The sequence below is a fragment of the Taurulus bubalis genome, assembly GCF_910589615.1.
Source record: "Taurulus bubalis genome assembly, chromosome: 6".
NCBI classification, from domain to species: domain Eukaryota; kingdom Metazoa; phylum Chordata; class Actinopteri; order Perciformes; family Cottidae; genus Taurulus; species Taurulus bubalis.
Window position 1 is genome coordinate 5,683,976 of NC_136594.1, and position 25,896 is coordinate 5,709,871.

Sequence of the window (25,896 nt, forward strand, 5' to 3'; positions counted from 1 at the left end):
TGTGGGTGGTGTCTGGGAATTTGGGGGCGGGGGGGCACCATTTTGTTCTTGCCTTGGCAGCTACTCTCACACACACACGGTCACTTGAATATTCTTCTTTTTATTGTGATCAAGTCAAGATGAACAAAACCAACAATCAAAAATATTCGGTTATTGCTCATGTAGCCAAAAGCCGAATGTAGTTTTCCAAAGTGCGAAGATGCAAAGCACACCTGTCTGACCTGCAAGACTGTACTTGCCGTATATAAACGCCTATAAAATTATATTAAAGCTCCAAAGATTAGTTGAATAATCGACTATTTTGCTAATCTAATAATTGGATGCCTTTTTTTTTTTTTAAAGCAAAAAAGCCAAGTGTTTGCTAATTTCATGCTTCTTAAATGTGATAATGTAATGCTTTTCTTTGTCATATGTGATAATAAACAGAATTAGAAATTACACTGGGCATTTCCCCCTATTTACTAGCATTTTATAGTCAAAATTATTATTACGTTATGATAAATTAAGAAAACAATGGGCATAATGAAAGTAATTGTTGCAGCCCTAACTGATGAGGTACACCAGACTACAGACAGCAGTTTCCTCCTGAATGAACCAATGTTGAATATTACTATGACCAAGCAAGTGATGAACTTTGATGATTGTGCAACAATTTATAATCATTTATTAATTATCTCATTCAGCAACAGGCAAGATAAGGTGCAATTTTCAAAATGGCTACTCGAGATTACAGCAACTCAAATACAGCCGGAGCTGTCACCTTCAGTTGCCTTTGTTCGTTTCACCATTAACTTCAACATTAAAAACAACTGAACTACCAGGGAAAAATAACAAAATAAAGTTAATATATCATGAGCCTAAAAAAAAGAGCATACGTACTTGCTCCAGAGGGATCAACAAATAGAGAATTTCTTTATTTACATCTGATTGTTATTGCACATTCAAACCTTCATGTAAGCATGTGGCTTCACAGCATCTTCACAGCATCTTCTTCTCTTAGTGGATATGTACGCTGAGCAGCGCAAGGAGAGCAAGGAAGGAGAAGCCAGCGTCTGCTCGGAGGCGGCCACCATTACCTGAAACAGACACACAAACTCCATTTAGACGACAGTACAACTGTGATGATTGTTCAGCTTGAATGTCAAATCCTGTGAGGGAAACTCCCACTTTCTCAAAACAACTTTCATCGTCTGTTTTATATTAACTGGTGTTCAAAAGACACCATAATCATATTCTATAGTATTTAATAATTATTTTGCAACCAGAATATATTTATAACCGCTCTTAAACATCCTTTAACCTTTTAAAAAACAATTTTCTTTGTACTAAACCCTCTCTAACTTTGTTGTGTTTCACTTTATCAAAGTCAACTTTTGCAGAGAGAATGTTCACATATTGTGCTATGATTTGGGTTAGAGTTGGACCTTACAGCTGCATCATTCCAAAGAAATAATCATCCTGAAAGTGCTTTTTTTCAAGGCGGACCTGAAAACTTTTCATTTTTTTCTGTGTGTCATCTTCATTTACTCTTAACCAGTAACATATAGACTGATATGTACACAACTGAACAAAATCTCACATGTGTACCTTTTATTATAACACCCAAATTATTCAAATAACCCTAGTGGTTGCAGAGAAACACCCTTTTTAGTTTGGGTATGCAATTTTCGAGGAAAGGGCCTAAAAATAGTTTGGTGTTCTATTAAAAAAGGAGGACATTTTAAAGGTCTGGTTATATCGGTGAGAGCAAAATGAATATAACACCTCCAAGTGAAATTACAGTTGCAATTAGACTACAAGTAATGGGCACATAGTATGTTCTTTTCAAACAATTGATCACAGCGTTAGTTAGACTGCTACATATGATATGATGCTAAAAGACTGAAGCTCAAGCTAACATGTCCCAGGCAATGTGTCGGCATTCTCACCAGTTGAAGATCCACGTAGAAGACATGGAAATAAAACAACATGCAATTTTTCAGTACTCACCACTGGTGGTGGAGGAGGTGGTGGTCGCAGAATTGGGGTTGGTTGCGGAGCCAATGGTGGTCGCAAAATTGGTGGTGGTTGGGGAGCCGGTGGCGGTCGCAGGATTGGTGTTGGTTGGGGAGCCGGTGGCGGTCGCAGGATTGGTGTTGGTTGGGGAGCCGGTGGCGGTCGCAGGATTGGTGTTGGTTGGGGAGCCGGTGGCGGTCGCAGGATTGGTGGTGGTTGGGGAGCCGGTGGCGGTTGCAGGATTGGTGGTGACTGGGGAGCCGGTGGTTGGGGAGCCGGTGCTGGAGTCGACCCTGCCTCCCACAAGCCCAATTGCCAGCGTGCTAAGCTCTGACTGGGACTGCCTGCCGATCCAGTTCGCTACCAGCGTTTGGTTCTGATACGACTGTAAATTTGCCAAGTTGGTGCCAAGCAGACCTTTAACCTCACTAACCGTCAGGTTCTAGGGAAAATAGAGCAGAGACATATTTTATATTTGTGTGCAAATAAACACCCGTAAAGACGTATTTGTATGTTTTATCCAACAGAACATAAAAACTAACACCAGCGATGTTGGACATAGGCATAACTAACCATTAAGGTAGCAGCATTTTTCCCAAATGCAGGATTAACTAAGTACATTTACTCACGAAAAGTAAGTGTACAAATTCAAGGTACTGAAATATGTCTTTTTTACATTCCGAAAAATTAGCTAGCAACGATGAACGCTAATTGCCAGTATGGCTTCAACCTTTTTTCTTTGGCATTACTTTGGCATAACTCTCAAAAACGATCAACCTTTCAAAGACTTTTGCCTCCCAAACACTGACCAGTACGAGGTTCTCATCTAGACTGGTGAAGGTAGCCATGTCCATGTTGATGTCGGATGCTGCCAAACTTTGGACATAGCCGGAATCTGCGCCTCCTGCAGGGTCAGTAAAGAAATCATCAGCTGTGCTCAAATGAAGATTATCTGCATGGATGTGTGTGTGTGTCTGGGTCTGTTTGCGTACCGATGTATGGTTGCGTGAGCTGGTAAGAAGCGGCGGAGATAGTTGAGCGAGTGTTTGAGGCAAACGCTTGTTCAGCGATGGTGAACAGTTCTTTCTTTTTCTCCGCGGTGCAGTTGGACACCGTCAGGGCGTCGGCCTCTCTGCAGGAGACACGGACACACAAAGTAAGAGACGAGAAATAGGCTCAGTGGTTACAGCAGGATACTGAAAAGGAACAATAATACAACGTGTGAGGACATGTCTCACACACGTTGTATTATTTTTTTACATTTCTCCTGCCCTCAGGAAAGACTTGTGTTGAAACGTCTGTAATAAAAGTTGAAGGGATCTCTGATTGTGGGTGAATCAAACCATCAACACCACACACTCTATGAAAATCACAACTTACTTTTGTCTAAAAAAAACGGTCAGTCAGTGTCCGGTCAGTGTCCCCGCTGTAGCAAGCTAGCAGCAGCGCTGCTGCTAGTGCTGCTGCTAGCGCTGCTGCTAGCTCCCAGCTGCTGCTGCTAGCTCCCCGCGTCCCCTCTGCCCAAGTCGGGTGTCGAGCCGGGGCTGGTCCCGCTACCTTCGGTGGTTGTCGGGGAGCTAGCGGAAGTTTGCGGGGAACTAGCGGAGCGCGAGCAGGAGCGCTAGCTGGCTACAGCGGGGAGCTAACGGGGACACTGACCGAAGGTAGTAGCGGTAGTGGCTGGTTTTAAGAAAATAGCTGCTCACCGGAAATGTTGTCATATAAATCGTATTCCTACTTTCTACAATACTTATTTTTCCGAATCTGTAACATCAAACTGTTTTTGGGGTTTTGTTTTGTTTTAAGGTAGATGTCTAAACTAAATGATGAACTCATATTGCCTTCAGGTCTAGGTCTATGGCCTATTTCTCAGTCTACGTAGCGGCTCAGCAGTCATGCTACGCGGTTCTGACTTCTTACCTGATGCTTTGTTGGGAAATGTTCTTCAAAACGTCGGCGTCCAGGGAGCACAGGTTGGCTCCTCCAATGAAGTTGAGCTCAGAAGTGCCCAGCTTGTTCCCTGCGTGACTCAGGTACTTAGAGATGACGGCCTTCGCCTGGACGACGAGAAGAAACATTCTTTCATCACACGGGGCCCACTAGGCCACACATACTAGCAACAGATTCCTTCACTGGTTTGCTCACCAGGCTCGGGTCCCACGGCCCGTTCGACGAGTCCATCAGAGCGGCGAGCGTGTCGATCTGAGTGACGTCCCACGCGTTGACGTCGGCCATAGTTGCCACACGGGACGCCGGGCCCAAGAGCTGCACCTGATCTTCTGGAAGGGTCGAGTTAACCTAAAAATATGTCAATCATTATCTCCCTGCAGAGGATCTGAATCAGGTTATTTGTTTGAATCTTTTACATTGACGCTTTTATCCAAAGCGACTTACATGTTTGCTCTATACACGGTAGACAGCAACGGGGAGCAATTAGGGGTTAACTGTCTTGCTCAAGGACACACACGACATGGACTAGCAGAAGTACCAAAAGTGAAGAGAAAACGCCAATGAGTTGCTGATTAGGTCACTCAAAGTAGGTTAAAAAAAGCTACCTTTCTAAAACTGATTTTCACCCAATTTGATTTAGATTAGATTAGAAAAATGTAGAAAAAGTTTTCTATCAAATGGCATTACGGAGCGCCCAAAAACCATCAATGGAAACGGAGGCAGAACGAAATATAGTTATAAAAAATGATGAGTACTATACACAATTTATGCAGTTTTTTTGTGTGAACTATTACTTTCGATAAAATTGACTGACAAGCATGAACTTTTATTGCTCAGTTTAAAAAAAAAAACACACACATTTCCAAACCAATCACGTCTTCCCGTCACCTACCTCTCTCAACTTGCTGAGAACCACATGCAGGTATTCCTCCTGGTCCACCTTCTCGGTGATGGCCTCCAGGTTGTCTCTGACGGTCGAGGCGCTGAGGCAGCAGTTGAACTGAGTTATGTCGTCGTAGTCGAAAGGGAAAGCCTCATCGCTGATGGTCACCTGGGTGATCGTTCCTACAGTGCACTCATCTACTAAAAAACACATTGGAAAAATAGTTAAAATAGTTACTTCAAGAAGAGAAAATAGCAGATTACGGAGCGCGACTCACCGATTGATCGCTTTGACCTATTTCTGATCGACTTCCTTAGTTCTTTCTTCAGCCTCCTCTTCTTCTGTCTGTCCACTCTGTTGCTCCTAAGAACTTTCAGGAAGTACCTCAAGAACCTCCGCTTCGTTCTCTGCTCGCGGGAATAAAAAAATCAATTAAAAAAACATCATCGACCTCCATCCAACACCAAGCAGCGGACTGAAGGCCCCAGACGAACTGAAAGACGGTCACCTTTTCTTTTATTCACGTGTGTGTTACTCACTTTGTCAAAGTTATCGTAGAAGGTTGAAGTCAGGTACAGCGGTAACATCCCGAGGTCCTTCAGAGTCTGTTCGTTCCATGTTGATGGAGGCCTGGTTATCAAAAAACAAAGAGTGAAAAAACAAGATACCAAACTGAAATGATCTTTTTTAAAAAAAATTTAATATATTTTGGAAAGAAACAGAAGAAAATAGGATAATTTAAGGTTACTGGTAAGACATAAATCTGCCAATACTATGACATGCAAGTAAAAAGGGTTTATGATTTATTTATGTTTTACTTGCTAATAGATGTATTGCTTCTGTTGACGTACCCGTGCTGCGTTTTCCCGCTCTGCAGTAAAGCTTCAACAGCAGCCGCTTGAGCGTCGGCGAGGTCCGGGCAGTTCTTGAGTTTTTCCAGGATGGACGGGTCGGAGTTCTCGACGTAGGAACCGTCCAGGGTGCAGCACATGTTTCCCAACACCGATATATTATCCTCAGTCAAACTCGTGTTTGTTATGCCCTGAGAAAATAAGGGTTAAGAACAGAAATACAAATTACAGATTGGAATATTAAAAGAACAGAAATGTAAATCATTCTCCTCTGGCACTTCCCGCTTAGCCGTAGCTTAATGCTAACAATATGGAAAGCTCCACTCAGCAATTTGACAAGATTAGTTATTTGGGCATGAAACGCTTTATTTATTCTTGGTGTAACTTCAATCTTCCTTCAGCTCTATTTGCTTTCTGAAGTCACCAATTTAAATGTAGTTTAACGGGCTCTTTCAGCGCGTGTGGAACATGTGAGATGTTGTCCTGCTTGCTCAGGGACTCACCAGGCAGCTCTTCGCGTTAGCAAACAGGGCGGTCCTTTTGTAGCTGAGGGATGAGGAGAAGACGGAGAAGTCTGCTTCCGACAGCTGTTCAAAATAGGACCTGCAGCTGGCCGGTGGCACCAGGGAGTAGCTGCAGAATCACAAGGAGACAGACACTCACAAAAACTGTTCTGACGGTTGTGTTTCTGCACAAAAGAAATCTTGTTTTCCCACCAAACTCACTCATAGTACAGCAGCATATCAGGAGGATAGAGGTCGAAGACGGCGGCATCTGAGTCATCTTTAATGTGGTTGTACATGCAGGTCAGCTGTTGGTGAGACGAGCAAATACTGTTATAAATGATGTACATTAACGTCTATGTACTAACGTCTTATGCCACAAACAGTAGAACAAAGACATCTTGTCAATGACGTCATTAATAAATCACACGATCTCTCACCTTAGTCTCCACCAGAATGACCTTGTTCCTGCCTTTCCTCCGACAGGCTTTGATGAGCTTCTTGATCTGCACCGACTTAACAGTTCTCACCCCGGTGCACGTGAATCCTTGCAGCACATAGGACGACAAACTACACACACATTTGTATGTTACATACAAGTTGAGAGACCCACCTGCAGGACATGTCTTGATTGAGTATTTTGTGCTCCAAGACTCACTTGTTTGGACCTCCCAGCTCTGCGGTCGCGGATTCCACAGCGATTACATCAAAGAATAACTCGGCCTAAAATAAATAAACACGCAGGGTTTATCTGAAATGTACAGCAGGTGTGTTCACTGCAAAAGTGTGTGTCTGTGTGTCAGTGTTGCATCGCCCCACCTGCTGCTGTTTCCATTTCTTCTTGTTGAGTGTCTTGAGAACGCTGCCGTTGTTCGAGAGGCCCAGCAGCAGAGCACGAGGGATCTCAGTGGCCATTTCATCTGGAACGTTATTTATGATCGCCTCAGCGTTGCTGTCCACCGATATGATCTGGGGTCAGGAGGTGGGAGGTGAGTTTAAACGTGTGTTTCACCTCCGAGCATCGAGTGATGTCAGAGTGTATTGGAGAACACGTCTACATCACTGCAGCAAGCAGAGAGGTGGGACCAGCGCAGGTGAGCAAAGACAAGATTTTCAGAAGGTATGACTGTAAAAATTGTACACCTTCACACAAATTATTAGTTCAGTGTACGCAGTCTAAATTTGCAGCATCAGTGAGTATAGTTGGTGCCACACATTCTGCAAACAGCTGCAGTTTTTTCACAAAACACTTGTGGATCTGACAATTTAAAAGAAATACATATACTGCGACACTTTCACAAATTTGCATCTAAATTTGGGAATTTTCGACCCTAAAAGAAAAACATAAGAAAAGTAAACTTCGGTGAATCCCAGTCTGTGAGTCTCTAATCCAAATCTAATCTAATCTTCTCTCTATATATGAAAACATCCACTGGACGTCTGGGACGTTTCTCCCTTTTATTTCCCCAAGAAAGTTTTTTTTATTTGTGTTTTTCCTTCCGAGTCTGAATGAAGGGTCTCAGGATGTTGCATATCTCTTCTGAGGCAAATTTGGACTGTAAAAAGTAAAATGTTGCATCAGAGAAAGGAAGCCGCCAAACCTGAGCAATGAAGGTCTGCCGGAGGATCTGTGGAGCGGACATCATGTGCTCCAGAAACAAAGGGTCTTTGGATGCGGCGAGCAGCTGGAAGCCACTGATGTTGCCCATTGTCTTCGCGGGTACGCCCATGATGAGAGAGCCCAGCATCAACAACGACGTGCTGTTGATCTGTTGGGACGGAGGACACGGATGATATGATCTGAATGTGGATTCTCTAAAACATTCAGCCACTGACACACTGACGGACTGCAGCTTTACCTCGAAAGCCCCCGAGGACATCAGCGACTGGACGATGGCCTTGGCCTGACCTTCATTCCAGCCCATCACGCTGCTGAGAGTGCCGAGGGCATCCAACATTTGCTGAGGATTGATGTTCTTTATCTGCCCGATGGACATGCCGGTGCTTTCGCTGCCGAGGGCAGAAATGGCCGTGGCATCGATGTTGTTGCCGAGGTTATCGGCCAAAGCTGCAGCGACCTACAACGGAAAAAATCTAAACTTTGTCAGTTGGTGTAATATTTTTTGGGTAAATTAAGAGTTTTTGTTAAAAGTACAAACACTTGTTTTTGGGGCAGTTCAATATAAAAGTACACTTTCATACTTCTGCCATTAATAGCTTCTAAAGTGCAATTATGTATCCAAAGAAGCCACACATAATATTTTTGGCAATGAGCAGGTCCACAGGGAGGACACAGAAAAACCCGAACTAACCAGGAGAAATTAGAAATGCTGCAAAAAAAAAGGACATCGCCCTCACCATGTTCCCACCAGTGATCACTGAAAGAATGTTTGACGTCTCGCCAAAAAACACCCACAGTATTTAATTATTTTTTCTGATTACTTTTGAATCAAGGCATCTGCATTTGTTTTGTTTCTCCAGGTTTTTCCCTTTAAATGTGTCGCCTTTCTGTTTGTGCAACAAAAAAAAATGACGTCCCAGCTTGAAAACTACACTGCTAACGTGCGTGTGCTGCAGTGTGTGTGTTTCCTACCTGAGGGTCCAGGGACACGCAGAGGGTGGTCAGGTTGTACAGAAGTATCATGCTGTCCTCTGCTGTCAGCTGGCTGAACGCTGGACCAGGAGCGGCACACCGAAACAACAGAGGAAGTCTGCAGAGGGAGCGAGAAGAATCGGTTTACACACAGATGTCACCGGATTATGAGACAAAAGGGCCCCTGGGGACAGACACGTAAGAGGCCCCCGACCCTGTCCACATCGGAACAAGACTCCTAAACTCTACTTTAAGTCCTTTTGCATCCATTTTGAGCTTTTTTGCATCTATTTTTTGTTGTGTCACATGTCTTTTTAGTGATATGGGTCATTTATGTATCTGTTTTTGGTCATTTTGTGTCTATTTTCAGGGCCCGTTCAGAATCTGAATCAGAATCAGAACCATTTATTGCCACGTATGTTTTCACATAGAAGGAATTTGTCATTAAACATTAAACAATACAGAGTAAACACAGTGCAAAAAAAAAAATAGGGATTTGTGCTTGTTTACACTCACAGTAAAGGGTTGAAGTTGCTGTCCTGCTGATAAACGAGCTCCGTGTAGTAGTTGGTGAGGTTGAGAGGTAACGTGGTGTGGTTGAGGACGGCGAGGTTCAGAGGGTTCACTGTGAACACCTGGATAACCTGCAGAGAGGACAGAGAGATAAACGTAATTAATCCATCCCAGCGAACAAAAGCGGAGCTGCGATTTAAGATTTCGCAAATTCCAGGTCAGTACCTGTGCCGATCCGAACGCCTGCAGATCCTCCAGAGTGAGGAAAGGCGCGAAGGAGCCGATGTACTCGGCGAACCAGGCGGTGGAGTTTAGTTCTGGGTCGCTGTTGTTGTAACATCTTGGTACCGTCGCTGCAACGACAAGTTATACATATTTAACTGCTTAAAGCACTGTGTAAATATAATTATAACAATTAGTAAATAGCCACAATGCTTTATAACAATAATCATAACTCATTATAAAGCATTTAGTGGTGTGTTGTAAGGTCAAGTGTCCTAATACTTACATGGATGCATATGCAAGGATCATAGTCTTTTTATTATTATTCCCATAGTTGTAATACATTCAAATGCATTATAGTTTAATGTGATTCTAAGTTACTCTAAGTGCTCTTTGTTTGCTTAAAGTAAAGTGAAAAATATCTTAAATATATCATTAAATCTATGCAAGAACAAGATGTTGGACAATTAGTGTTTACCTTACTTAGAGCAACTTACAATCACATTACAACGCATTATACGAGTGATTATAATGCGTTATAAAGATTTATAATGTATACAAACTATGATCATTGTAATACACTATGATTAAAAAAAATATATTGCAGCAATTATGAAGTAGTTTGATTCTTGACCTTATAACACATAAATGCTTTATAATGTGTTATGATTATTGTTAGAACGCGTTAATAATATATAATTATACAGTAGCCTAAGCTGATTATAATGCATTACAAGTATTTTTAAAGGTAAAGTGTTACCAAAATAACATTTATGACAATATTAGCAACTCTCAAATGTTGCTAGATTTGAAAAACAACTGGTTGCTGAAGGGGTGTTAAAAGTTGCCAAATCTAGCGATAAAGTTGCTGAGTTGGCAACACAGTTAAAGTTCAGCTCTGTGTTTTAGAGACTGACCTGAGGAGAGGTAGGCCCTGATGGTGTCGAACACATCTGTCCTCATAAAGTCTGCGACAGTGTAGTTGTATTCACCCAGAACTGAAACTCTGAAAAACAAAACTCATGATTTGAAAACATCACAAAACATAAAAAAAGTATCTAAAGTATTGTAAAAACCACACGTACAGTTTTTGGAAGGCCAGGCAGGAGGCGTTGTGTGTGCTGTTGGGGCTGATCAGACTCTTGGTGAGGAAGACCAGGTAGTTTTGGAGACTGTCAAACCGGGCGTTGACCTCCGACCTCTCGGAGCTGCTGAGCGCCATGGGCCAGACGCAATGCAGCGTGGGCCGCCCCACCTCCGCCGGGAGAGACTCCTGTAGTGAATGTACCCAGTAACGTTACTACATCGTGTGTGTGTGTGTGTGTGTGTGTGTGTGTGTGTGTGTGTGTGTGTGTGTACATACGGTCTGCAGGAACGTCGCCGTCTGGTTGTAGTTGTCGTAGATACCGCAGAGCTCTGCGTCGTTGTCGACAACGTCAGGCCGACGGAGAAAATCTCCGAGAGCTGACGGAGGCATGGAGTTCACCAGCTGGAGGAGCAGCAGAGAGGGAATAAGTCATCCGTGAGTCCAAAACACTTCGACTTACCCCGCGCCGTTATGTTTGAGACACCGACCTGATGCATCCTGTCGTGAGGCATGAGGGACAGGAAGGTGGTCAGGTTGGGGAACTGGAATCCCATGAAGGAGCGCTGCAGGAAACTGTAGAAATTATGGTTGTTGTTGTAGCAGTTGAGCGGTATCGGCCCTAGAATGAGGGAGAGGAAACGAGGGAGAGTGAACGAGAGAGAGGGAACGAGGGAGAGGGAACGAGGGAGAGTGAACGAGAGAGAGGGAACGAGGGAGAGTGAACGAGGGAGAGGGAACGAGGGAGAGGGAACGAGGGAGAGGGAACGAGGGAGAGTGAACGAGAGAGAGGGAACGACGGAGAGGGAATGAGGGAGATGGAACGAGGGAGAGTGACATGGGAAATGGAACAAGGGAGAGGGAACGAGGGAGAGGGAACGAGGGAGAGTGAACGAGAGAGAGGGAACGAGGGAGAGTGAACGAGGGAGAGGGAACGAGGGAGAGTGAACGAGGGAGAGGGAACAAGGAAGAGGGAACGAGGGAGAGTGAACGGGGGAGAGTGAACGAGAGAGAGGGAACGAGGGAGAGTGAACGAGGGAGAGGGAACGAGGGAGAGTGAACGAGGGAGAGGGAACAAGGAAGAGGGAACGAGGGAGAGTGAACGGGGGAGAGTGAACGAGGGAGAGTGAACAAGAGAGACAAGGGAGAGGGAACGAGGAAGAGGGAACGAGGAAGAGGGAACAAGGTCGCCCATCAAACACACTTGAGTTGAGTTGAAATAAAGGCTGAAAGTTTGGTTCCAAAGATGGTAAATAAGAGGTTATGGACTTCTGGACAACATGTAAATGTTATTAAGAGTGTAAAAAAAAGAAGGGGAAGGATATATATGCAACAAAAAAAGCCTTAGTTTATTATTATTTTAGAAATATAAAGTACCGCTGTGCATCAGAGAGCTACAAATGGAACTTATGATGAGTTTCCTGTCAAAGGAGTAAAATGTATAATAACTATGTACACATACTAGAGGGATAAACGTGCCTAAATCTAAGCCTTTAGATAACTAAATAGTTCAATTACTTTCTTCTTTCTTTAGTCCACAACATAATGAATTCCTTCGTATTTCCTAAGTAAATAATTAGATTTACTATTGATAAAGACTGCACTAGTTGGAAATTAAATTCTTAGGAGAAGAAGTGTACGAGGTATATACTAAAGTATATTTGATCATTTTAGACTAATTATATGACTCATTTTTCTAACAGTTGCGAATGTACTGGTGTAATCTTTAAATATGCCCTGTGAAGTATTTTATTAAATAAACGTTCAATAAACCTGGTGTGTGTTTCCTTGAAGCCTCTCTGCTAAATGTCACGCATTTACTGCAAAAGGTATGAAGGAGAAGTGAAGCGATTTACAGCCTTTATACCTTTGAGAGTCTGAACGATGTGGTTGTAGATTTCTTTCTTTGTCTCTTCACTGAGAGAGGAGATTGTTGAATTCAGGTCCCCGACTCTGAAATAAAATAAAATAAAAAAATAAGGCAATGAATGATTTCTTTTTTTACTGTATGACTACATTCATTAATATTTGATTGGAATCTATACTATAGAGAAGACGGTAAAACTACTACATATTTTATCATGAAAAATTATCTTTTTTTCAATTGATTCCAATCAAATGAAATCTCTAGTTCGTGGACTGACCCCTGCTGCTCGATGCTGCAGTTTCTTCCCGCCAGTATTCTGAAGAATGGTGCAACGTGCTTCGCCGCCAGGTTGACCAGCAGGGGGGGCAGTCGGTTGCGGAGCCACAGCGAAACCACCGAGTCGCCCACCGAGTCGCCCACCGAGTCGCCCGGCGAGCGGGCGACTCGGCGGGCGGAGAGATTCACTCGTTGAGCGGAGAGATTCGCTCGATCAAACACGACCTGCAACATGGCCGACCTCACCTCCGAGGGGAGCTTGTTTCCATGACTCTGCAGGGGAAGACAAATGACAAAATAAGAGTTTAAAAAAGATTTACCGTAAAAGTCGGGTTACAAGCCGCTCCTAACTCCGGTCAGTGTCCCCGCTGTAGCAAGCTAGGAGCAGCGCTAGCTAGCGCTGCTGCTGCTAACGCTGCTGCTGCTAGCTCCCCGCTGCTGCTGCTACTACCCGCGTCCCCTCTGCCCAAGTCAGGTGTCGAGCCGGGGCTGGTCCCGCTATCTTCAGTGGTTGTGGGGGAGCTAGCGGAGAGCTAGCAGAGAGCTAGCGGAAGTTAGCGGAGTGCTAGCGGAAGTTAGCGGGGAAGTAGCGGAGCGCTAGCAGGAGCGCCAGCTGGCTACAGCGGGGCGCTAACGAGGACACTGACTGAAGTAGCGGCTTGTAACCCGACTTTTACGGTAATAATCAGTAAAGCGACGACAAAGAGCAGCTTTTTTACCCCAAAACAACCTCAGATAAGCAAACAAACTATTTCACACACTCACCGTGACAGCAGGAGAGAAGTCATCAAAGAAGGCGGATAGGAGTCTGTCGGGGACGTGTTTCATCACCATCACAACCTGGTCTGGAGAGGTGAGCTGGCCCGGTGTGGCGGACACATCTGCCAGCTGTTTGACTGTCAGCTGAGGTAAGGCTGCCATCTGCACGAGAGCACACGGACAAATACACGTCGATGGTTCAAACACGGGAGGGGAAACCAACAAATAAAAGAGCACAATATCAAGAGAGGAAACAGGAAGTACCGCTGAAAAGTTGGAATAGAGCATCTGCAGCTCGCGGAAGGACGCGAGGACGGAGAACCCGCCCAAGTTCTTCTGCAGCCATTCTCCACTGCTGTTGACGTGTGAGCTGCAGCTGGAGTCTGAACCACAAAAGCAACAGACAACAAATTCAACTTTGCTGTGTGCTTCATGTTTGCAGCATGTTCAAGAAACCCTGACAACTTCAGTATGTTTATGAATGATACTCATGATAATGACGTCATTAAAGTCCTTTAGCCACCACAGATGCCGGATTTCTTGAATTTTTTTTCGTCAGGACATTTGATTCATGGATTGCAATCAAAATGAGAATCTTTCAACAGATATAATCGAAGAAGACTACCGACCTGAGTTTAAACCTTCGTTATATGAAAAGATATTCTGTTTTAAACGTTGTCTTGGTCATAAATGTGTGGTTTGGATTCAGTGTGCAGGCATTACTCTTTTCATCAAATATCTCTGTGAGGATAATTAAGCTCCCTTCATGAGATCCATATTACTTTCCGGTGGACAATGAGCTTTACAGCCTCATGAGCCGCTTTGTACTGTTACTTTTATACTTTCACCGTTACTCGTATACTTATCACACAAAAGAAGTTGTGATTACACACTTTATAAAAACGTGAGCACACACCTGTGGCGTTGTTCCTGGTCAGGAAAGGCTTGATGAAGTATGTGTAGACGGACATCTGCACGTCGAGTGGCATGTCCGACTGGACGCGGCTCAAAATCTGCACTCTAAAAAGGAAATGAGAAACCTGAGTGTGGCTGCGACAGGAAACGGAAGATGAAGTCCTTGACGACCACATATCGATTTCCGGTCATGTTATCAAAACGGTGGATATATTCCTGCAGTCTGACAATAAAATCAACGACAGAATGAAAAATAGTTATATACATTTTATGATAAAAATGGTAAAAAAATTAAAATAAATCATTGTCATTGCAGACAGAAAAAACTAAATTGTTTGATGGAAGAAAAGCAGAGACACAACTCATCACCAATTCGAAAAAAACAAAAGAGACACCAGACGAGAGGCCATGTTGTAACTGAATCAAGTGCGCTGTATGTTGGCCATTTACATCTAAAGCCAAGACCTCTTAAGTATGAAATACAGTAACCTGCAATGGATCTGTAATGTCAGACTCGCCAGTCGGTGGAAAATCACTTACATTTGCTGGTATGAATGACAGCTGAGGTTCCTTGTGCTCTGACACTGCAGAAACATTCCGGTTGAAAACGGCAGGAACACACTGAGCCGATCGGAGAACCACGTCCTGATGACACTGCTGTTCTTCAGCTGCTCGTCGGTCAGCATCGACACCCTGATCTCTCCAATCACGTCCAAAACCGCAGACGCCGATGGAATAAACGTGGTCGTGGACTGTAGGGAAGATCAATTGATTTAATCCCTAGACTTTTCCTCCCTCAACCTACTTTAAACTGCTCTTTTGTAATGGTTCACTGCGCACAATCCTGAAAAGAAGTTGAGGCTGTTCATCAGAGGGTTAAAAAGATACCGACCATGTTAGCCAAAATGTCCAAAGCTGGGTCCAAGACAAAGGACAGCTTCGTCAGCAGCAACTTCCACAGCACTTTGGAGTTCCCGCTGTTTCCGGGCAGATTACACTTCAGAAGAGACACCAGCTGATTGGCTGTGAAGTTCTCCAGCTGTATGTGTGACACAGCAAATGGTCATTTGTATTCTGTCATATATTTATATATATAAATACTGTATATATGTATAGATAGATCTTGAGGCTTATCTTATCAAATTTAGTAATTCAGTCAAACAGGCAGCATGTTGCATCAACGTTTTCTCAGAAATAAAGTCTTGTATTTGAGATCTGTGGCTCTAGTGTAGAATAGTCACCTGTGCACAAGCATATGTCTCCAAGGGAAAATTGCAGAGAACTTCCATAGATGTGTTCACATAAGAGAGCAGGTCAGAGCTGTAAATACACGTAAAAATTAAAATAAAAAAGTAAAATACCTGTCAGTCAAGAAACTAATGAAACCGTTATTTGTAATTTTGGATAGATATCATAACAAATGGGATACCTGTTAACTCCTTTGCAGAAGTTAGTATCTGTCAAATAGCAGAGAAAAAAAAAGTCAAATGATTTTTAGCGCTGAAAGGATTTACAGTAATGTAATGAGTAAAAAATGAGACGTGTCAAAGAGCTCTTACCTTTGTAGGGGATCATTTGGCACTGTGAACGACAGAGTTAATACGTTTGAAGGACTATAATTCATCATACAAATCTGAGCAACAGAATACAGATGAAAAAGATTACATTTTAAATATTTAAAGAAATCTCACCGTTAAGTTCGCTGGCAAACACCCTGTCCAGATCCAAACACAAAATAACATGCTGTCAACTATTGTGTGCACATGATAACACTTAAAAAACTAAATACAAATTGTGCCTCTGTGTTTATGTTTTTCTATGTTTGCGTGAGACAGAGACTGACCATCTGGCACCTGGCGTCTCAGAGCTTCCATTTCAGTCCAGACTTGTGATTCAATGTCCCGAGGCACGAGAGGTATGGCTCCGTACAATCTCTCAAAGCTGACACACAAATAGAGGAAAAACATCAAACAAGAAGAAAAGCATTCGGCGACGGATTTGTTTTATACACTACTAAGATGATTAATTATTTGTATCAGTTTATTATTTAAGTTCCCTAAATTACAAGATAGAAAGAGGGCAGGACCTCAACACGTTAACTTCTGCCAACATCTGTATTTTCACTTAATATGTTTGCACTCTTTTCCACTTTGTAATGCAACTGCTGCACAAAAATGTCCCCCCTGATAAAAAAGTGTGATCTTGTATAATCTAACTGTCAACCATAAGAGTCTTGCTAGTGTCAGAGCGCTTTTGTTCACAGACAATGAACTCAAGTTTGCACAAAGCACAGAACTTGAGTAAATATACTTGTCTGCTGTGAAAAAGGTCTAATGGGATAATCTAAAGAAAATAATGAAATACAATTTGGCTAGAATCAACCAATGAAAGCATCTGAAAGTACTCACATGTGTTTGTAGACATCGCATGGTACTTTCATCTGACAAATGGAATATTTTACAATTAATCATCCAGGACTGATTTTCTCAAAGCTTTAAAGTTACGTGTCATTACAAAGCCGTTACCTCATAGGTGAGATAGCGCAGGTTGCGCAGGACATTTATAAATTGTCTGTTTCCAGGGGACTCCAATAAGAAATCAAATACTTGGTCGATGACGACGTCTTTCTCAGGTGGAGTCGGAAGAGGCAACAGCAGCATCTCTGCTATCTGCTTTGAAGTCAAGAGGTGAAGAACCTCCAGCTGGACAAGAGACAAAAGAGCAGTAAGGAATACCGATGAAGGAAAGGCTTCAGGAAAGTGAGGACTAGATGAACAACACCAGCCTGTCAGTGTTCTCCAGACTTACTCCAGAGAAGTTTGGGTTGAGCTTGTAGAAGTCAGTGATGGAGGGGACGTCTAAAAATTCACCAAAGTTGTTTGTCAGCCAATCTGTGTTGTTATTGATCGAGGAGACACACTGAGCATCTGAAACATACATGCAAAAATGTACATTCATGTAATTAGTAATTAACTACATTTAATCAAGTACTGAACTTAAGTCCAACTTTAAGGGGACTTTACATAAATATATTTTCATTTCATGCTACTATAAACTTTCACTCCACTAGGTTTATTTGACAGCAAAAGTTACTACTTAGTTTGTAAATAAATATTTTACAGGAAAAATGATTCGCTTTTTAAATTCAATGCAATGTTATAGATCAAACTGCCCAAAACACAATAAAATAGTTACAATTTAATCCACCTCAAACAGCGAAAACATTAAAATAGTGCCTGCACAGCACTGATAATCAAATAATATTAGTGACTCACTCAAAGGAGCCATTTTCCAGCATACTTTTACATTTGATACTTTAAGTACATTTTGCTGACAATACTTTCTTAAAGTAACATGCCGGACTTTTACTTGTGAGTTTTTCAACAATGTAGTATTATTTAATAAGTAGTTAATTTGTATATTTGTTGTTCTTACTGGCTGTTATTTACCAGTTTACTTACCAGATGTGTTGTGATTCAGCAGGAAGGGATAGATGAAATACTTATAGATAGGATCACCATGAAAACCACAGTAGTAGTTGTATTTGTATTTGCTGAATGCTGCCACACTGCACATATTGAGAAAGAAAAGAAAGACATGATAATTAATACATAGTACTGTGTGTGTGTGTGTGTGTGTGTGTGTGTGTGTGTGTGTGTGTGTGTGTGTGTGTGTGTGTGTGTGTGTGTGTGTGAGAGATAATGTCTCTTCACACTTGTGTGGACTCACATGGTTTGGTACGCCTGGCAGGAGAAGTTCTTGGTGCCGAGGCAGGACAGGAGTTCTTTGGGTACGTCCGGCAGGAGGGGCAGCAGTTTGATCTGAAACCAGAGCTCGATGAAGTTCGGGTCCTCCAGGTGTTCCCGGGTCAGAGACGGAGACTCCACCTCGCCAAAGATCTGCTGAAAGTCGGACGCCACCTCTGTGAGGTTCTGCGGGAGGAAAAGGTAGTTGAAAGATGTATGACATGTCAGTTATTAACTATGAACGGCAAAAGCAGTATGTGTGGTGTTTTGTACCATTCAGCTTTAAAAACCCCAAAAGCTTATTCTCAAGTTAATAGTTTAAAGACAGAGTTTTTGATATAAATAAAACAAAAGAAAACCTGCAACACCTTTTGGGGTTTTGATTAAAAAGGTTTGATTACATCATTATTGTATGTAAACATTGACGTGAAACAGGCTCATATTAAGATGTATGTTCCACTGAGAAACTACGATTATTTAATATTTCAATAAAAAAAATTAGGTTGACATGCTCACCGATATGAGCAGCTCTTGGATCAGTAAATTCAGACGTTCTGTCAGCTCTCCAATCAAACCCATGACCGTCTCCTCGGACATCGTCAGGTTGCTGCCCGTGGCACAGTGCAACACTTTGGCCACGTTTGCCACCGCATCATTAAGCTGGAATGAAAAAGACATAAAGACACATAAAGTTAAAACAAATCAAACTTCTAAACATTCTGAACATGAATAATTATAGACGTAAATTAAAGAATCAAAGGACGCCTCACCCCGCAAGACTTATTCTTAAGAGTGATGCTGCAGACATCCTGGACTTCTAAGGTTTCAGAGGTTTCATTGTCCATGGCACCATGGTCCAGATAGCTGCACACAACAAAGACCCAAACATACATTTAAAAGTCATTACAACACACCATCTTACAACACATTCACTGACCTGGGGATGGATGTTGATTACTTCACCACTAGTGGGCAGAGGAACCTCACAACAAACGCACAACCTCGACACACATCATGAAATTACTTTGGCAGTTGTCATATTACACATAGCAAAGTTACTAAGTAGCATTAGCATTCATTTAGAGTCATGTTTCTGGTCACCTGACACATCTAAATCCAATAGTCACCCTTGTTTTAGCTCTGTTTTGGTCTCCAGGTTCGTTAGCTGCCAGATGCTACACTTTCTTCACTAGCTAGTCGCTAACGTTGTCTTTCTGCAGTTTGGTGCCTGCTTCTGTTTTAACATGTTGATTTTGAGGCAGGAAAACACAAAGCTGATGGAGACCAAAACAGAGCTAAAACAAGAGTGAATATTGAATTTAGATGTGTTAGGTGACCAGAAAACATGACTCTAAATTAATTTAGAGTTACTAAGTACCGTTAGCATTCATTTAGAGTCATGTTTCTGGTCACCTGACACGTCTAAATCCAATAGTCACACTTGTTTTAGCTCTGTTTTGGTCTCCACCAGCTCCTGAGGAAAGCATCAGGTTCGTTAGCTGCCAGATGCTCCACTTTCTTCACTAGCTAGTCGCTAACGTTGTCTTTCTGCAGTTTGGTGCCTGCTTCTGTTTTAACATGTTGATTTTGAGGCAGGAAAACACAAAGCTGATATATGTGTAAATGCTGCATGTGCGTATGAAATATAGTCACTGCACTCCGAGTCAAGAACTCTGTACAAACCTTCAGAACTGAGACGCAATTAATTGATTAGCTAATTAATGAAAGTTAAACTTCTATTTTTGACAGCCGAGCTGAGTGCAATCGCTCTCCTTCACCTTTTGTACCAATGCATGTGTTTACGATATAATAATTTGTAGCCTCTTGAGGCTTATTAATGATTGTTATATAATGTGGTACCAACTCATTATGAATTAATGCCACACTGCTGATAACCAAGCAGTAAAACTGAAACAATGAGCCAGAAGAGGCTGCAGTTGCATTGAATTGCAGCAATTGCTAGAACTGAGCCATCATTAAGATTATCGGAGTTTTAAATGTGTATTTGTCTCATCTAATGATTGGTTAGATCTCTCTAACTGACACACACAAAATCATGAAATCATGCATGGAAACAGATAAACAAATAGTGGACGGGAAGCGACTAATGTGATCTCAAACGTTAGCTTGACTTACAACACTCGGTGGAACGCCAGTTTGACGTTTGGATGCATTAAGGCCCCATCGTTTTGCAGGAACCTCCGTAACACCGGCATCACAACCTGCTGGTACCAGTCCTCCACTTCGGTGACGTCAAACTTCGTTGTCTCTGGAAATACGGGTGTGTTTTGTGGCCGGTACATGTCTGCCAGCTCGGCCAGAGTCCAGTTGAGCAGGAACTGGGTCAGAGTGGTGCTTTTGACTTCTGACACGTTCCTCTGGAGAAACACAGCAGATCAGGAGTTATTTCATTTGCCAGGTGTGCTGTGTGTGTGTGTGTGTGTGTGTGTGTGTGTGTGTGTGTGTGTGTGTGTGTGTGTGTGTGTGTGTCCGAGAGAGCTTGTACCTCTTGTGTGAAGGACACAAAGTCATGAACGAAGCTCCCAATGGGTTTGAAAGCCGTCATGATGCCACTTACAACCTGTATGTGAAAGAAAAGAGGGGCGATGAGAAAGAATTACAACATCTTAACTTCTTAAACATAGTTTTCTCCTTATACAGTATTTAATTAAATACAGTTTATATGTCTTTAATCTCTATTCATTGAGAACTGTGAAAGTGAATCAGCCATGAAACCGAAACAAGGTAAATCATGAGCATCAGCTGTTTTTTCACAAAAATTGCAAAGGTTTTCATACTCAAACTGGGGTTTCTCGTCAACCACAATGGCTATTTGAATAATTCCGGTGGTATAATATATAAAACACTTGCGAGATTAGTTAAGATGTGTCTATAGCAGTATATGTGTTAAAAACGCAGACTCGCGGGCGCCGGTTCGGCAAGGTTAAAAAGACGCAGCTGAAAGCTTTAAACTTCTTCCATATCATACTACTAAAAAAACATCTCAAAACATATTTTCCTACTTCACTTTATCAAAGTCAAACTTCCGCGCCGTGTATTGAGTGGGTCGGTCTGTGACAGTGATTTAGCATTAACACATGGCAGCATCGGTACATCCATGCCACATTACGGTACCTGTCTGAGGCTGTTCTGCGGAGACGGTGGTGGGTTTGGGTTATATGTGGGATGTGGAGGATAAGTATAAGGGTATCCAGGGCTCGTCCAGTTGTGGCCCCCTCCAGGGGTCGTCCAGTTGTATCCCCCTCCAGGGGTCGTCCAGTTGTATCCCCCTACAGGTGTCGTCCAGTTGTGGCCCTCTCCAGGGGTCGTCCAGTTGTGGCCCCCTCCAGGGGTCGTCCAGTTGTGGCCCCCTCCAGGGGTCGTCCAGTTGTGGCCCCCTCCAGGGGTCGTCCAGTTGTGGCCCTCTCCAGGCCTGGCTGTGGGAGGAGGGCCCCCTGTTAACAAGCTGTGGAAGACCAGGCTTAGGTTGCCGTTGCCTAAACTCGCGACCCCAGGCCTGAGTAGCAGCTCAGCCTTCTGCGCTGGAGACAGCAGGTGAAGAACCTCCAACTACGGGGCATAAGATGAAGAAGTAGAAGTGTGACAAACGTAGTCCTCCACTGTGCCACTGTGAGGTTGACACGTAACCTCACTGTTTACAGGTCTCTCAAGGGAACTCACTCCACTGAAGACCATGTTGAGTGCTGACAAGTCCTGCAATCGGGCCATGGCTCTGAAGGCACCGAAATTCTTCATCAACCACTCCTCACTGCTCTGCTGTGGGATCACACAACCTGTACAGATATTACACACTGAGTCAACACATTGTGCACATATGCAGAAGATATAGATATAACATATGAATGTGTCAGTTAAAGTTGGAGTACATTTTGTGCTGCATTTAGGTTACTGGGAACTTCAGTGGTTAATTAATGAATCTACCCAGAAGGTTTATGTCACATCATATGTATCGGATTTTTTTTTACAGGAATTAAAAGGAACATTTATTTAAATTTTCTTTTTCTTTCCTCATACCAGTCTTCTTGATTTTTTTTGCCATTTTTTTGTAGGTGTGAATAACATAACATAAACAAAAGAATCACATTTTGATGTCACATGCACACACTCGATAATTCGGCACAATCTGACAGTTGCCGCTATGAGTTTGGCACATGGGGAGTTATACATAATTCATGAAGCGGTCAGAAATCATGTCCACAATGAGCCGACATGATTCCCTATACGTTGCAGATCCAGAACCAGACATTGATTTTTAAAAACCCGGTGAACTCACTGATTGGCTGATGTCTTTACCAGAATAAAACACACATTTCTAATGAAGATAGAGAAAACATTGGGTTTTGTCTTCTTATATTATGGACATTAATGTAGATTTTTGGGACAACTTCACCTACTTCCGAGGTGCACAGAAAAGGGAAATAGTCTGACGAGGTTCATATTTAAACAACACATGACCACACGCCTTTATCGAAATGGGTCGGCCTCAAATAAAGTTGTTGTTTATTCTACAAGTGTTGCTGGAACTATTACAGAAGTGAGAAATTTAGCAACGTGTGCAGCGTTATTGGAGCTATGTGAGAAAAGTCATTTCTTAATCACAAAGTTACCAGCTACTCTGTATCCAGAGAGAAAGGGATGCATGAAGAATGTCCAGATCCACTGTTGTTTGATTGGATTCATCTCAGAATAATGGTAGCTGAGCTCCCTCACTCTGCAGGAAGAGAGAGAGAGAGAGAGAGAGAGAGAGAGAGAGAGAGAGAGAGAGAGAGAGAGAGAGAGAGAGAGAGAAGGTGAGGTGAGTTGTCAAAACAAAGGTGACAGCAGCATGCATGCAGATAGAGACTCAGACGTACACAGTCTGGTAGGTGGAGCAGCTGAAGTGCTTGGTGCTGAGGCAGGACAGGAAGTGCTTGTTGACAGATTTCAGCAGCGGTTTTATCTTGACCTCCATCCACATCTGGACCAGGGCTTCGTTCTGGAGGGGGTCCGCTTCGGGGTTTAATGCCAGCTCTCCCTGCAGGCTGAGGAGTGGCACTCCTGTCATGCTGGACCTCTGTGGTTGTGGTGATGGAGGAGAGTAAGTAAAAAAACGTGGTAGAAGTGGTAGAAATATATGTTGATGTATGTTGTGTGGGGAGAATGTGTCGTAATACAATCTGCCACAGTCTGCAAAGAATGAATGTTGACTAGAGAAAACACAAAGCAACTGGTAAGGTGGGAAGCATTCCTTCCATTGTGAGTCTGTGAGAACATTCCTGTTCCTGACTGGAGTTATCGTGCAGCCCTACCATGAAGGTGTACACATCCATGGCGGCTTCAAGCATTCCTTTCAGCCTCAGCATGTGGTCTCTCCCTGTGTCCTTCGATGGCAAGCCCACACACTGCAGGAAGTGAGAGGTCGGATCTCGAGCCTTGGATTGACGGACAAAAGAAAAACTTGAGTGAAAAGGCAGCTCACAAATACTAAGCTACTAAGTCATTAAAAGTGACACGACATGTGCTAATTGTGGCTGATTGTCTAATTGCGCAATTGGCTCTGTTTCAGCATTGACGATTGCCTAAATATTTAAATACTAATGTTTCCTGCTTGCGCTGTACAGAGGGCGAACAGGCATTTATCTCAGCAGACATTTTGACATGTAATAAAAGGAAAACCACAGGTGAATTAATCATATTAATACGGCTGCGATCCATTTAGCTTCCTTTTTTCATTCAGGCTCATTCTCAGTGGTACAGCGGCGTTGTATGTCAGGCAAAAGTATTCGTATAGAATAAAATAAAATCTTGCTTATATAATATTCCAGTGGTTTCTTTTTTTCATCTGGCTTGAAGACACACACACTCCTAACCACACAGGTATTCACTGCAGGCCAATCTATTGTTTCATATTTCTGTTCCATTCCTTTCTTTTCTCACATCACATGACCGATTCAATACCACTATTAAAATATATATATATTTATATATATTATTTAAAGTTGTCTTATCTTTTGTTGTTCAGAAAGCAATCTACAGAAACCGTCATCGAAGCACAACTCAAATCAGAACATGACGTTTGTACCTCAACCTTTCTTTGGGAGGAATTTAATTATGATGATAAATCCAAATTCATCAACATAATTAAAGAACAGAATGTCTCGTAATTTCTCTGTCACCTTTTGTCTTGCTTCCAGGAAATCAATCAGGAAGTAGTGATTTGTATAAATTCACAGTAAGTATGTGACATCATCACTCACCTGCTCACATGCTCCACTTGTATGACAGGTTTCATTTCTGTATATTTCCGCGGGTGAAAAAACAAGACCAAAGTTTAGTGACAAGAGATGACATATAGGTCACAGCAATTCAAACAGGGTGAGGTCTCTACCAGTGGAAAAGGACATTTGTTATCCTCCACTGGTTCTGTAAATGATAATGGTGTGTGTCATGTTCCTTTTCAACTTTCTGATCTCACCTTTGTGCATTTGATGGCCCTGTTGATAGAAGACACAGTTCATTGTTAGAGCTCACACTAGAATCTGAATGAATTATAGGATATTTCTATCATGACACATGTTATGATGAGATGATAACTGTTTATGCTTTACATTTTGAATAGCTTTCTGCATTCCTCTGTCATCCTTTTTCTAACCTCATCTAAATAGAGATTCATTTGAGCCATATTTAGATAATAAACGCAAGGCTTGTCTTGCATCTTGGTCAATTGATATTGTCTGAGAAAAGAGTATTTTTTTCCTTTCCTGTGATCACTCTGTCTAAATTCAAAATGGTCAAAATATAGCTTGAGTTTTAAAATGTTGACGAACCTGTTCTTTGAGAGTTGGTTTGGTCTTTGGCCGTATCGCGACAATAGATCTTGACACTTATACATAAAGGAAAAGGCACGAAATCCGCTCTTACCTAAGCAGCTCCCCAGTAGGTAAACCAGTAGGAACAGGTAGTGTGATCTCATGATGTGACAAGTCTCATGGGAGGAGAGGGCTTTTGTGTTGAAATTCACTGGGGAGGAAATCAGAGAAAGCGGTTGATACACTGAGCCACTAATCACCAACAAGCATTTAAACACTAAAGGGGGGTCAGAATTACAAACGTTGGCAAACGTAAAATAGGCTTAATTAATCATGAATTGCAGTTTTAAAACACGTTTATAAAGTTAACCATTAGTGCAATATCTATAAGTCCTTAATAATTGGTTTGCAATATGTATTACTTAATTTACAAATGTCCATCATTTATAAAGTATGAAAACCCAAACATGAAGCGCCTAATAGTCAAGCTTATGAATCAAGAATAAAACATTCATAACTGTGTTTATGAATGTCATACTAATGAGTTACTGGTGAGTGTTCATGTTGGAACAACACTTTATAAATGTTGAACTAAGTGTTTACTCATACTTAACTAATGCTATCACTTTTTTGCTCTTTTGACATCACGGCTTGTCAAAGCTTCATAGACCAGAAGTAAACCGTTATGACACATTTTTAGTCAGACCATCGGCGCTTGGAGCCTGTTTGTTTGGTGGCAGATACGAATCAGGGAGTGTCTGTGAGAGAATTTTGCATTAAGTAGCATTACTATGACTATAACCCAGTGGAACAAAGATAACACAAAAGATGCATCGCTGAGAAGAATGCTGAAACTCGACACTATTCACATCCAAACAATGAACAAAAAGACAACGAGGATATCAGCCTGCTCGAAAAAAAAATATATAT

At 42.4% G+C, this 25,896-nt stretch overlaps 1 protein-coding gene across 2 annotated transcripts; it reads right to left on the minus strand.

Annotated features, from left to right (window-relative positions):
* Positions 1-297: 297 nt before the first annotated feature.
* Positions 298-15,100, minus strand: mslnb (mesothelin b). Of its 2 annotated transcripts, none has more exons than XM_079220092.1 (30): positions 14,952-15,100; positions 14,413-14,516; positions 13,761-13,879; positions 13,503-13,658; positions 12,739-13,010; positions 12,462-12,547; positions 11,086-11,216; positions 10,874-10,999; positions 10,596-10,783; positions 10,428-10,516; positions 9,514-9,641; positions 9,292-9,419; positions 8,776-8,893; positions 8,042-8,260; positions 7,784-7,951; positions 7,002-7,151; positions 6,841-6,905; positions 6,623-6,752; positions 6,405-6,490; positions 6,183-6,312; positions 5,680-5,870; positions 5,368-5,458; positions 5,106-5,235; positions 4,838-5,025; positions 4,141-4,293; positions 3,916-4,052; positions 2,988-3,127; positions 2,805-2,899; positions 1,990-2,437; positions 298-1,076 (listed from the first exon to the last, which is right to left on the minus strand). In XM_079220092.1, the coding sequence occupies exons 1-30, from the start codon at positions 15,095-15,097 to the stop codon at positions 997-999; spliced, it is 4,392 nt and encodes a 1,463-aa protein (XP_079076218.1). In that variant the 5' UTR covers positions 15,098-15,100; the 3' UTR covers positions 298-996. The 2 variants fall into 2 exon arrangements, with proteins under 2 accessions (XP_079076218.1, XP_079076217.1); XM_079220091.1 differs by having other exon boundaries at positions 4,838-5,028.
* Positions 15,101-25,896: the final 10,796 nt, after the last annotated feature.

Bases quoted from the DNA above. Each gene is read 5' to 3' on its own strand.
- mslnb (XM_079220091.1), bottom strand. From the start codon at position 15,097: ATGCTGACCGACGAGCAGCTGAAGAACAGCAGTGTCATCAGGACGTGG. The intron at 12,548-12,738 runs GTCAGTCCACGA...ATTTTATTTCAG, and splicing joins TGCAGCATCGAGCAGCAGGG to AGTCGGGGACCTGAATTCAA. The intron at 6,491-6,622 runs GTGAGAGATCGT...TCTCACCAACAG, and splicing joins TCATTCTGGTGGAGACTAAG to CTGACCTGCATGTACAACCA.